The sequence below is a fragment of the Trachurus trachurus genome (genome assembly GCF_905171665.1).
Source record: "Trachurus trachurus genome assembly, chromosome: 16".
NCBI classification, from domain to species: Eukaryota; Metazoa; Chordata; class Actinopteri; order Carangiformes; family Carangidae; genus Trachurus; species Trachurus trachurus.
Genome location: NC_139902.1, coordinates 32372133 through 32386325, shown reverse-complemented (window position 1 = coordinate 32386325; position 14193 = coordinate 32372133). Strand labels below are relative to the sequence as shown.

At 41.3% G+C, this 14193-nt stretch overlaps 1 protein-coding gene across 1 annotated transcript in view; it reads left to right on the top strand.

Annotated features, from left to right (window-relative positions):
- dennd4b (DENN/MADD domain containing 4B) overlaps positions 1 to 14193 on the top strand; it is a 68515-nt gene that overhangs the window by 38616 nt on the left and 15706 nt on the right. Inside the window, exons 8-17 of the mRNA XM_083989283.1 lie at positions 1379 to 1437; positions 2387 to 2531; positions 3678 to 3853; positions 4364 to 4464; positions 6962 to 7177; positions 7795 to 7940; positions 9548 to 9681; positions 10999 to 11119; positions 12307 to 12513; positions 13681 to 13809. Of these exons, the coding sequence (XP_083845409.1) occupies positions 1379 to 1437; positions 2387 to 2531; positions 3678 to 3853; positions 4364 to 4464; positions 6962 to 7177; positions 7795 to 7940; positions 9548 to 9681; positions 10999 to 11119; positions 12307 to 12513; positions 13681 to 13809 (1434 nt within the window). The remainder of the gene's footprint in view (positions 1 to 1378; positions 1438 to 2386; positions 2532 to 3677; positions 3854 to 4363; positions 4465 to 6961; positions 7178 to 7794; positions 7941 to 9547; positions 9682 to 10998; positions 11120 to 12306; positions 12514 to 13680; positions 13810 to 14193) is intronic.

Here is a 14193-nt window from a genome sequence, read left to right as displayed (position 1 = left end):
GTACAGACCGGGACTCAGACCTGCGATCACGTTCTGGTGCTCAGGTGTTTGGTTTTAAACAAAGCAAATTACTTTTTATTTTACAATAATTTAAGGATGTCACGATTATAGATTTTCTTGGTACGATTATTATCAGAGAAATAATCATGGTATTACGATTATCGATTTTTTTTGCATCAATTAATTTCACAACACTATGAATGTGTAAAATCAAATATAGTCAAATTATAGTAACATTAATAAGTATTTAAACAAAATATTTTAAGTATCTATTAATCTGCCGATACGGTTCATACATAATCTTTTTTGGAAAGTGACGGTATTTAGGAACCTTCACGATTAATTAATTGTGGCGTTTAATACCGCGATTAATTGTGAAAACAAGTAATCGTGACATCCCTACAATAATTACATATTGAAGAAAATGGAAGAGGTCTGAGGATTGAGCCCTGAGGAACTCCACACCTCACGTCCTGTTGTTAAAGAGACAAAACAACTAATAAAATGTAGAAAAAGTTTAAATCTTGATCAGAAAATAATTAGTAAAATAACACTTGACATAAAAAATGACTAAAAATGTCCATACTTTTATTTTGACATTGATGTTTTTCCACTTCCTCCTCCTACAGGAAGTGGGTGGGATCTGGTTGCAGACTTGAGCTGGGTAACGACGCCCAATCAGAATCAGTCCAGTTATTGATCATTTCTAATCAGCAGAGAAATTTAATAATAATTCTCCCAATAATTCACTCAGCTGAAGATGTTAAAGCAGCATGTTATTGGCCGTGATGATGACGTTAATTTGAGATAATTGACTGATGATCGATCAGGTGGTCTGATGCTGGATTTATGTGTTTTATGTCTCTATGGAGGGGAATCTAAATGTGTAAATATTATAATTATTATTTTTAGTTGTTTCAGTTTTAATATGAGCAGAATCAGATCAGTTCGTCCAGGTGTCACATCCAGAATGTTAAACCTGAAACAGACGTTTAGTTTCACTTTTAATTTTAAAACTCTTTTAAAACCAGTTTGACGACTCCTGATTGTTTGTGTAAGAGAATAAAACCCTGAAGCACTTTCATCATGAGAAGTTTATAAGACTTAATTACTCTGAAATATACACCCAGAGGAAAACAGCTTCTCGACCAATCAGAGGCCAGAGCTGCACCTGATCATCACTCACCTGTTTGATTAATTTATATTTATCTTCCAGGATCAAAGCGAAAACAAGATTGTGTCATAACTGAAACTGACTCAACTGTGTGTGTGTGTGTGTGTGTGTGTGTGTGTGTGTGTGTGTGTGTGTGTGTGTGTGTGTGTGTGTGTGTGTGTGTGTGTGTGTGTGTGTGTGTGTGTGTGTGTGTGTGTGTTGCAGCTCTCTCCGTACGACAACCTGCTGCTGTGTCAGCCCGTCTCCTCCCCCCTCCCCATCAGGTTGGTGATGTCATACTGACCTTGACCTTTGACCTTTAGCCGCCAAACATCAAATCACTTCCTCCTCATGTCCCAGTTTAACATTTGAGCCAAATTTAAAAAATGATCTGTCAAAGTCGTATCCATGAGAACGAGATGATTCGGCCCATTACATGGTCAAGCCAGCTTTTCAGAATAAAAGTTGAAAGATAACGGCTGAAGAAAAGGTTTCGATTCCAGAGCTTTTATTTTGACAGGCTTCACCTAATAAATACGTTTGGAGATTTACAAATTAAAGGTTGAATACGTTGAGTCAGTGGAGAATGAGCAGGACACCACCACCTAGTGGCTCGAGATGGGAAGTGCAACAACAGAAACATTATTCCAGCAGTCGGTTGGATTTTTACCTTCATTAAACAGCTTGGGACTAATTGTGACGTTAGATAAATGACTCCACTGATTGATTATAAAAAGGTTTTGTTGAAAACAAATGCACACGACCGGAAGGAGGGTTAGCAACACAGTGGTACCACGCTATGAGATAATAACACAACGTTACCACACAGAGTTGTTTTAGAGGGAAATACAGAGACTGTTGATGAAAAACTGTCCCTGAAGGCAACGTGCATCAGCGGTTTTGCATGAATTTCCCTCTAAAACAACTCTGTGTGGTAACGTTGTGTTATTATCTCATAGCGTGGTGAATGTGCAGCTCACAACTTGTCCACCAGAGCGTTGTGGAGTTGTTGGATTGTGTATTTGATGAGTTTGATGAGTTTGAAACCAAGAAATCCCATAATGAGCCTCCGTAGCGTAGCTCTGAGCAGCTCACGGCTCTGCTCCGCCGTTCTAAAAACAGCTTGCACCGACAATTAAAGGTAACGAACCTACTGCTATGACTATAGGGGTTATGGCAATGGGCCAATTTGCCAAAAATGTTGAACTATCCCTTTAATGTATCTGTGTCTAGCGGTGCGAGTTACCTGAAGCTGCTGCAGAACCTGGGTCCGGAGAACGCCTGCACGCTGCTGCTCGCCGTCCTCACCGAGCACAAGCTGCTGCTGCACTCGCTGAGGCCCGACGTCCTCACCTCCGTCAGCGAGGCGCTCGTCTCGGTGAGACACACACACACACACACACACACACACACACACACACACACACACACACACACACCTTGTAGATGTGATCAAAGACGGTTTATAAACCAAGAGCTTCCATGAGGAGTCAGCTTCCTGTATGATGTCACTAGGCTTCTGCTCGGCCACGCCCCTTTAGGGAGACCAGAGGCAGCCTGGAGTGTATTGACTCCAATGGGACAATTTAACGTGAACACAGATTATGGTCTGTCCTTTCTCCCCACAGTCACTGAAGTAAATGTTGGACTCATTTTTCACAAGCCACATCTCTTCTGAACAGTTTGACACCAAAATGGAAACTTTCAGACGGAGAGATCCGGAGAAAATCCACTTTGTTCACGACCTGTCTCTGTCTCTACGACACACTCTCGCCAGATTTGGCCACAGATCTCCATGGCAACGTCAAACAAACGGCCGCGAACTCCCGTGAAAATGATTTAAATTATTTTCGTCATGCTAAATATGACTGTTAGTAGTGTAAATATTTAATGTTATAAGAAAATATAAATATCTCACTTTCATCGACCTACAAATTGTAGAAATCCACACACACGTTCACAGACGGTGGTGACAGTTGGTAGGGGTGGGAGAAAAAATCGATTCACATACATATCGCGATGTCTTTTTTGACAATTTTTAAATCAATTTTTGAAAAAAAAAAAAAAAAAAAAAATTTTATATTATGCAATGTGCATTTGTTCGCCTTTTTTTACATACAGAGAGTACAGGTTTTTAAAAGGGTTATAAGGGTATTAAGTTCACTTTATAATGGAGTATGTTAATTTCTAGGCTCCTACAGTATTTGTGTGCAGATAAATGTTAAAAATGCTAAAGACTAAAAATCGAGAGAATCGGCGATATCGTAGAATCGCAATTTAAAAATCGAATCGCCATCCAAAAAATCGTAGAAGAATCGAATCGGGAGAAAAGCGTATCGTCCCAGCCCTAACGGTTGGCCACGCCCATTTAGAGAGACAGGAAGTGAAACCGTTTCTATCATTGGAGCAGCCGCTCATGGAGGATCTTTCCGTATATTGAATATCTTTGCTGTGATGCTGTGACCTGTTGCACTAAGCTCCGCCCCCTCTCGTCCTCTCGTCCCCTCCTCCTCTCGGTCTCCAGATGAGCTTCCCGCTGCGCTGGCTGTGTCCCTACATCCCGCTGTGTCCGCTGCAGATGGCCGACGTGCTGCTGGCGCCGATGCCCTTCATCGTGGGCGTCCACTCCAGCTACTTCGACCTGTACGACCCCCCCACCGACGTGGTGTGTGTCGACCTGGACACCAACACCATCTTCCAGTGAGGCCTTTTTTTTTTTCTTCATTGAATGATTATTAAATTATTTGAAAGTCATTGCCCATCCCTAAAACATAAAATACTCTTAAAGGCTGAGGAGTTGTGATGTTGTTAAGAAATAGATATTCAAAATTCAGAAGTTTTGACTATTTTTCTAATAAAAAAGAAAAAAAAAGCTCATGCAAATCCAACATGCAGCCAGGTGCTGAGCCCAAGAAAGTTAAACAACTGGCAGAAAAGACAACTCAACACTGTCTTCCCCCAAAGTAAAAAAAATGTATATTTATTCAAGGGATACACATATTAATATGTAGCCCTTGAATAAATTTTTTTTTTTACTTCAGGAGAAGACAGTGTTGCGAGTTTTCTTTTCTGCCTTATTTGTTTTAATAGTACACAGTATCGGTACCATATTGGTTCAAATGTCAAAATATCCCCCCCCCTAGACAGTGATGTCATCATCATGTCCAGACAATGAAAAACAAACATTTCTTCCTCACGTTTCTCCTTCAGGTTGGAGGACAAGAAGCCGTTGACGTGGCGATCGTTGCCCAGGAAACACGGCAAGATCCTGTTCAACACCCTCACCAACCTGCACAAGACGCTGGAGAAGAGTGAGTACGACTGTAAAACACCAGTTTACTGAGCAGAGACTCATTATTATTATTATTATATAACTGCATTAGGTCGTTACTACAAGTTCCCTCTTTTATTGAGGCTTTTATTGTGAAATATCACACAGGAAGATGGTGTAAAACTCAATAACGATCAAAGTTCAGTGTTCAGCGACTTTTAAAAATAAACTTTTCAACTTATATTTGTTGTAATTTGTTATTTACCTTCAAGAAAGTATATAATGTAGCAGTTATATTACAGATATTATCTGAAAAACATAGCATTGAAATCACATATTTGCCTTCAGAACGGTTAATAAAGATGCGATGATGCAATTAAAAAGGCTACTTCTATTTCTGTCACATTGGTTTGGGACTCAGGGTCCGGTGCTTAACTCATTGAGTGCCGCGCTCCTTTCCAAAGTTTTAGTCAAGTGTACCGGCAATTTAGACCATTTTTGACTTTTTATGTAGAGCCACAGTGTATTCTATATTATTGCCACCAACACATACTGTGGCTCAATTGAAAGGTTTAACTTAATGCTTCAAGTGGCCACAATCCGTTTGTTTCTACGTGCCTCTGTTCCTGAGAAAAGTCAAGCTAAACATGGCTGGGTTTCACCAAAATCCCTCCTTTTTTTCTAGAAAAGGAGATAGAGCGTCTTTTATGAAAGGTGCGCTGTTTGTGTCTGTCGCTCTTCTGACACTCGCATTTCTGGATCAAAGGGCTCGTATAAGATAAATATATACAACAATGGTTGTTCTATTCACAAAACCACCAGCGGGGGCGGGGGGGGCGCCACTAAACAACAATAACACAGACGCACCGTGCCGTGTCACAGCTTCTCGCCGCGGAGCGTGAGGGTCAGTCGGCCACCGCGGCTCGGGAAGACCGGTCCCGCCGGTGGTCGCGGTCCTTCTGTGGTTCGGGTCGGTGATGCCGGTCTGCTTTGGCCCAGAGACCATCAGATTTTACCGCGGGAGGACTTTGGGGAGGACACGGTGTTGCTCCAGATGAAGACCGGGCGGACTGTCGGCTGAGAGCTTCCTGGTTCAGCTCCGAGCAGCTCGAGCAGCTGGAGCAGCAGCGCGGGTGAGAGCAGAGCAGCTGCGCTGCAGCAGCTGCTGCATCTGCATGCAGAACTCGTTTGCAGAAGCCGAGTTATGATAAAAACTTCCAGATCATGAGCTGTCATGTGACTTTGATCGTCATCTATTTCAGTTCTCCTCGTCGTAGAATCCCCAAATTTACATATAATGTGTATTAAAGTGTCTATTTTCATAATATAAAAAAAAGCAAAAAACGAAAAATCTCTTTTTTGGCACTCAACGCATGGGAACGAAAAACGAGAAATTACGTGGTTGGCACTCAATGAGTTAAATGGCAATTTAATTTCACACTAAGAGTTTTTGCTTTTATATGACGTTTTTTTTAACTTGTGCTAAATAAATAAAACTAAAAACTAAACAAATCTAAGAATTTAGATTTACCATGTTGACTATACTCACTTTAGCTTTAAGGGGAAATGGGAAATTGTTAATATTAGATTAGATTAGATTATTCAGATGTATTTGTATTTATCATTATGCCAAGTACAGGTACAGAGCATAACGAAAAGACATGTGCATATTTTTATACGCTTTATTTCAAACGATTAAAAAAGAAGACGTGTTTCATTTCAAAAATACAACGAGAACCATTTAATCCACTCACCTGAACCGCGCGTTGTAGCGTTTCCCCGTTGTAGATCTATTTCCTGTTTCCGTAGTGTCGCAAAATCCACCATAGAGAGCCGAAGCGGAAGCAGGAAGTAACGGCCCCATTGGACCTCAATTTGAAAAAAGTCTCCATACAAATGAACGGGAGTCAAAGATTTATTTCGTGATCTATTTGAATTGCGCCATGACAAAAAAATATGTCCTCTACCTGTTTCAAACATCACGTTTCATGAAGAGAAACCAGCAGTTTATCGTAAAACGGCAACAGAAGAATGTATTTAGTGTGACGACGCTCTAGGACTACAGATAAAAATACGTCACCAACTGACATGGGAAAGGGCGGCATTTGGTGTGTTTAGTTTATTTATTTATTTCATTCATTTATCAAGCATAAAAACAAAAAATAAAATAAACAATGACAATACTGTAACTCTTGAATGAAAGGGGGAATGAAAGTGTGTGACATCACCTACGCAACCTGTAGTCTTTCTGGTTACGGATTCTTCGGAATTTTATTTTACAATAGCTTTACAACAAACTGCTGATTTCTCTTCATGAAACGTGATGTTTTGGACACATTTTTTTGTCATGTTACAATTCAAACGGATCACGAAATAAAACTTTGACTCCCGTTCATTTGTATGGAGACTTTTTTCGAATTGAGGACCAATGGCGACGTTACTTCCTGCTTCCGCTTCGACACTCTAAACTCCTTAATCTCACTGTGGATTTTCAAAATAAAGCTCACCTCTGCCCTCTGTGTCTCCCTCCCCTGCAGTCTGCACGCCGGGCCAGGAGGAGGCGACGCTGGAGTTCCTGCTGACCGACTACGACCAGATCTACCGGCGCCAGAAGCAGCTGGAGCTGGAGATCCAGGAGGTTTTCCTGCGCTTCATGAGCTGCCTGCTGCGAGGTTACCGCACCTTCCTGCTGCCCATCACTCAGGCGCCGTCCGACACCACCACCGACTGCAGCTCCCTCTTCAACCTGCAGGGTGAGCCCCGCGCTTCCTGTCCCGCCTTCACAATAAAAGCTGCTCAGGGAAGAGACGAGGTCGTGACAAAAACAAAATTAAACAGAAGCAGCCAAAAAATAGGGAAGAAACATTTTAATTAGACTTGAAACATTTTAAACAAGTAAAAAGTGGTCTCAGTGCTAATACTAACACTTTCGAAATGCACGTTAATGTTAAAATTAAAGCTGCAGTTGATGATTATTGTCACCTGCTGATTTTTACTATTAATATTATTATTATTTTGACTATCAAACGTCATAAAATAGTAAAAAAAGAAAAATAATTTTCTCGTTTCCATTGTCCGTATGAGAAAGTAAATCCTCAAATTCACTGTAAAAGACAGAATTTTTTTATTTTTATTAGAAAATTACGAAATGAAAACTGAAAAAAAAAACAATGAAACAGTGATCAAGTTAGTTATTATAGTTGGATAATATATATATATATATATATATATATATATATATATATATATATAATGTGTGTGTGTGTGTATGTGTTGTTGCAGAAAAATACATTAAAACTAAAAATATCCATCATTAAAACTAAAAATATCCATCACTAACGACCCCCCCCCCCCCCCCACCTCTCTGCAGGTTTCCTGAAGTCCCGTGACCGGACGCAGCAGAAGTTCTACACCCAGCTGACCAGAACCCAGATGTTCACTCAGTTCATAGAGGAGTGCTCCTTCGTCAGCGACCGACACGCCTGCCTCGAGTTCTTCGACGAGTGCGTCCAGAAGGTCGGAAACCTGTTGGATTGACTGTATTATTATCGATATATTATATTTATTATTGATAATATTCCTGCTCCTTTTATCTCCTGAGCTTTATGACTGTGATCAAAAACCAGGAAATAGACACGTCCAGCGTTCGGCTCACAGTTATCATTCATAAATAACATAAGATAGTTAATTCACTATTACAGCAAAACAGCAAATAGTCACAGTTTCACATTTGCACAGAAACAATTCAGTTATCAATATTATTACAGATACTTTTTCTGTTCATTAACTAATCAGCTGATTGATCAGTTCACTTTTGTTCCATGATGTTGAATTAAGATGAGATAAGATTAATTAGACTTTATTGATGTTCATGAAACAGCAGCTCAAGCATCAAAAATGTTTTACTAGGCTATATGTATTAAAGCAGATATCAGCTTCACGGCCGTTTCGGCTAATGCTGCGTTCAAGGCAGGCTTTTGAAACCGTAAGTTACAGCTTCAAGTCACAACTACGACTTGGTAGCGTTCCAGGTAACCCGTAGCTCGTGTTTTTACCATCCTGTTGTCTGTGAAAGTTCCCTATAACGGCCACTCGTAACTTCCGACCCGTGAACTCGTACCAGATCGAACTGGTATGACTTCACAGGAAGGAAAAACACAAAGTACGAGTTTCTTTGAACGCACCATGAGTTAGCAGCCCCCGCCCTTGTCAGGCATCAATTGGTCCTCGTGCTACGTCACCACATTCACGCGCATCCCTTGGCTGCACACACAGCCCTTCATGCCGTTCTCTCTCCTCATTGGATAACACTTGTATCCCACAAGGAAAATTTTCTCCTCGGGTTACAGCAGAGCAGAATGACGGAGAGACTCGTGTTTAGGCTGAAATACTTCATGTAAGTGATTGCTGACGGAAAATAGGACTATTTAGGACTTATATTAACAAAAACATTCCACTGATATCTGCTTTAAAAAAAGAAAAAAAGAAAAAAAAAAGATGTTTCCTGTAGAAAATAACTTAACTTAATAATTTAAAGTTAAACATTTAAATTTTTTTTAGATTTTAATAAAAACTGTAAAGAAAGAAGAACAAAGACCAGGGTCGACCAAAAGCCTCTATGGGGCCCTAAGCAAAATCTTATTTTGGGGCCCTCTATTACTGCCAATAATACTGATTATTGATCATTTACACACCTGAAATTGTCGCAAATTCAGCTAAAAGTGCAGCCTGGGGTCGATTTACACTTAATATTCAAAGTGCTATAGTATTCAGTGGGATACTGAATGTCATCTAGGCCTAAAACTAAAAATAACAAAACAGGCCAATAAATAATTGCATTTGCTGTAAACATATTGTCTGTTTTTTATTTTTTTTTAGAGTTTTTGTAATTACGCAGGATTTCTCCAGGGATCGACAGAAGTTACAAAGTCGTTTTAGCTTTAACACGGTGAATTGCTCTTTGGGGCCGCCTAGTGGTCACGGTGGATCAGGAATTAGAAACAAACTTGTATTTAATAAAAACATGGAGGAAAAAAAGCTAAAAGCTGCAGCAGGAAGGTCGTGGATGATGCTGATGATGACGATGATGATGCAGCTGTGATGTCATGGTGTCTCGTCCTCAGGTGGACGTGGAGAAGCCGGAGGACGTGCGTCTGATCGACCTGGACGAGACTCACAGCGGAGAACACACCGTCTTCATCATGCCGCCGGAGGAGCCGCAGGAACCCGACGGCTCCGAGTGCGCCGCGCATTACAGGTAGCTACCGCCGCCTGACTCCGCCCCCTCTGCACCGATTGGTTGGTTGATTGATTGATTGATTGACAGGTTGGCTGTTTTCAAAACCGCATACTACATACTGCGTTAGTATGTACTGTATACTGTATATTGAATGTGGGATTCAGTATACTACTTCAGCAGACCGACACCGTTCACACCGCAGATGCAGTATACGAGTTTCCCAGAATGCATTTCGCTGCAACCGGTAGCGGTAGCTGGCCCGGCGTGCAGCTGTTTTATTTCCCGCTCTAGTGCTGTTATTACGTAACTTTATTAAGTTTTAATATGTTTTCATGTGAGAAAGTAACTGTTAAGATCCCAAATATACGGCCAGTTTATCCAAATGACGGCTGTTTAGAAGTTTGCTCCGATGTTTTTCTTAGAAGTCTGCAGAGCTGCTCGGCCGGCCAACCTCCGTCGTCATCCCGGGGGAGAAAACAATCGCTAATTAACTTACCCGCAGGTTTTTAGAGGTCTACCACCGGCTGGTTAAATTATTTTTAGGAGGTAAATGTTGGTCTCATTGATGAAATCTAACAATTGTGGCAGTAGCATTAGTTAGTCTGAATGAAAAGTGAAGCTTCCTGTGTGTATTGGACAGAAGAGCAGCGCTGCCTCGGGGCTCTGGAGCCTACGGACACAAACCACCACATTTACATCAATAAATACATGTTTTACAATGAATAAGTCAGTCTGCATTAAGTTTTATTTTTACAGTCCAAGGCAAAAGATACTTCACTACCGTCTTTGGTTACGGTTAGACGCCAGGGGCGCATTGTGCATTGCATTGTGGGATACAGTACGCAATGTAGACTGGTTAGATGCATACTGGAGATATTTCCTGAATCAGCTTTTGTTTGCATACTGCATACTGCATTTTGGCCAAATCAGTACGTGCTAGCAGTATAATGGGGCGGGGCGGCAGTGGCTCAGGCGGTAGAGCGGGTCGTCCAATGATCAGAGGGTCGGCGGTTCAAATCCCGCTCTGTCCCAGTCGCTGTCGTAGTGTCCTTGGGCAAGACACCTAACCCAACTTGCCTCGTGTGAATGCGTATGAATGATCATGGTGGTGGTCGGAGGGGCCGTTTGGCGCGAAATGGCAGCCACGCTTCCGTCAGTCTGCCCCAGGGCAGCTGTGGCTACAGACGTGTGAATGTGGTATGAATGAATAATGGTTTCTGTAAAGTGCTTTGGGTATTGTGAAAAGCGCTATATAAATGTAAACCATTATTCATTATTATTATTATAATATGCGGTTTCTCATGCAGCCGTTGTGTTTCCTCTTCCTGGTTGCAGCTACGAGACGTTCCCGACCCTGAAGCCAGATCTGTTCGACCAGCCGCAGGACCAGGATCAGCTCCGTGTTCCCGCCAAGGGCAGCGCCCCCAGTAGCCCCGCCCCCCGCCGCACCAAGCAGGTACAACAAGCCCCCCCCCCCCATAGGTACAACAAGCCCCGCTGCACCAAGCAGGTACAACAAGCCCCTCCCCCTCCTTCCCCCTCCTCCCCTCTAGACCCTGAGCCGGTTTCTGACCCAGTTTCCTCCTGAATGAACGAACCTCGATTCATTTTAATGAGTCGTGATCAATATTTCAGCTCCGATCATCTAATATTTAAAGTCACAGACGGTTTCGTCCTCTGATCCTGGAACAGACGAGGAAAAGAAACAATGAGCAGGTTTTTATACAACAGAGATGTAAAGATGAGTCTAAAGTACGGTGGCCCAGAGGGCTCAACACGCTGCACGTGTTTCAGGGGACAGGAAACAGTGACGGACCTGAAGGGACAAACTGTTGATCAACAAGGTCCAGCAGGTTCATCAATGGTGAACGTTGTGTTGTGTTTTCTTTTCTTTTCTTTCTTCTCTTTTGTCTTTTCCTTTCTCTCCTCCTTTTTTTCTTTTCTTTTTTTTTCTTCCATTTTTTTTCTTTTTTCTTTTTTCTTTCTCCTTTAACTTTTCTTTTCTCTTATTTATCTTTTTTCTTTTTTTCTTTTCTCTCTTTTTACTTTTCTTTTTTCTCCTTTAACTTTTCTTTTCTTTTTTCTTTTCTTTTCTTTTCTTTTCTTTTTTCTCCTTTAACTTTTCTTTTCTTTTTTCTTCCTTTTTTCTCTTTTTTCTTTTCTTTTCTTTTTTCTCCTTTAACCTTTCTTTTCTTTTTTCTTCCTTTTTTCTCTTTTTTCTTTTATTTTCTTTTCTTTTTTCCTCTTTTTTTCTTTTCCTTTCCTTTCTGTCTTCCTTTCCTTTTCTTACTCTGTTGAACATTTAAAAATAAAACCATACAGTCCAGTGGTGGTGAAAACATCAGCGCAGCATCTGGATCTGTTCTGTGATAATATTGTGTCAATACTCAGACGTTATGGATCATTGCTCATTGTATCAATCTGAAGTTTTTCCTGACTGCGTCGTTGAGTCCGATCACATTGATCAGGAATAAAAATGATTAAATTGAGATAAACAGTAAAGTTTTCACTTGAAGGTTATCATTTTAATTCACAGTTGTGTTATAACGACATGTTGCTGTGACACTCAGGATGTCATAAATATATCAATGCCATCATATTGTGACATTGATATTGGTTTATTTATTGTTTCCTTCTCTGCAGGAGATCAAGCTGGCCCAGAAACGGGCCCAGAAGTACTCGGCGGTGCCGGACATGTGGTCCAAGTGTCTGCTGGGCCACTGCTACGGCCTCTGGTTCATCTACCTGCCCACCTTCGTCCGGGCCGAGACCGCCAAGGTCCGCGCGCTGCACACGGCCTACGACGTCCTGAAGCACATGGAGAACCGCAAGGTGGTGCTGCCCGACGAGGTGAGGCCTCCATCTTTACTTTATCCCAGTGGTTCAAAGCTCAGGTGGATTATTGGATCAGTCTGTTCTAGATACAGACTAGAGTGTTAAAGGTGCAATATGTAAAAATGTGGCCAAAAACGGTTACTGCAGTCAAATTCAAAACACAGTGATCTCATTTTTTCTCCCAGTCGTAGCGGCAGCTCAGTGGAGGCGACCGGAGGCTGAAACGCCACTGACGCTGCCGTGACTGGGAGAGAGGGCTAGGGGGCGCAACATGTAAACACCTAAATCAGTGCAGTTTGCAGTCTGCAAAAAAAGATTTTAGTACGAATACTCTGGCTGTACTATTGTTGTTGGTGAGTTCATCATGTTATATGAACATTATTCCTGAGTCTCTGTGACATATTAGGAGGAGTTTACGGCCAGTTGCTTTAGATTTCTTACATACTGTACCTTTAAATGTGACTGTGTGTCAGACTGAAGGCTGATTGGTCTGTAAACAACAGGTAGAACAGCAGCATGAGGTCAACCAGAGTGGGTTCATTTGAAAATGTGGTGTATATGTTGTTTTCTGTGCTCTTTGTTGTTTCTTCAGTGTCTTTTAAACAGCCAGACCTGATCTTAACTGGTCTGGTCTGGATGTTTAAATAAATTAAAAAAGCCAATCTACAGTACAATACATTAGTCAAAGACATTGTGAATATTTTTCCATGTGTTTCAAATTGAAACGTCAAATTAGCCAGTAGCCTCTGATCAGGACATGGCTTCTTATTGATGAAAAGAGAAGAAAAGAAAAGAGAAAAATAAAAATAAAAAAAAATAGAAAATTATCCAATAGTTGGGGAAAAGTTGTTAAATTGTAGAATAATCAAATGTTAACTTTATTTACGTTAAATCAGGTGCAAAATATAAATCAATAAATGTATATATATACTGTATTATAAATGTTGTTTATTGGACCAGTTTCAAATTAATTGAAATCCCATTTTATTCCTGAATCCACCAAACTGTTGGATCAGAATAATCCAGATGTTCTGGATCAAAGTTTTCCTGACCCGACTAAAAAGTTCTGATCAACACAAACTGAGGATTTGATCCAGATTAAAACTAAAACTGGATTACGTATATCTGTGTGTGTGTGTGTGTGTGTGTGTGTGTGTGTGTGTGTGTGTGTGTGTGTGTCAGGTGTGCTACAGGATCCTGATGCAGCTGTGTGGTCAGTACGGTCAGCCGGTCCTCGCCGTCCGAGTCCTGCTGGAGATGAAGAAGGCCGGAGTCACACCCAACACCATCACCTACGGATACTACAACAAGGTCACACACACACCTGACATACACTTAGTTAAAGGGATAGTTCAACATTTTGTCAAATTGGCCCATTGCCATAATCCCTATAGTCGTAGCAGTAGGTTCGTTACCTTTAATTGTTGGTGCAAGCTATTTTTAGAACGGCGGAGCAGAGCCGTGAGCTGCTCAGAGCTACGCTACGGAGGCTCATTATGGGATTTCTTGGTTTCCCTCATCATCAAACTCATCAAATACACAATCCAACAACTCCACAACGCTCTGGTGGACAAGTTGTGAGCTGCACATTCACCACGCTATGAGATAATAACACAACGTTACCACACAGAGTTGTTTTAGAGGGAAATACAGAGACTGTTGATGAAAAACTGTCCCTGAAGGCAACGCGCATCA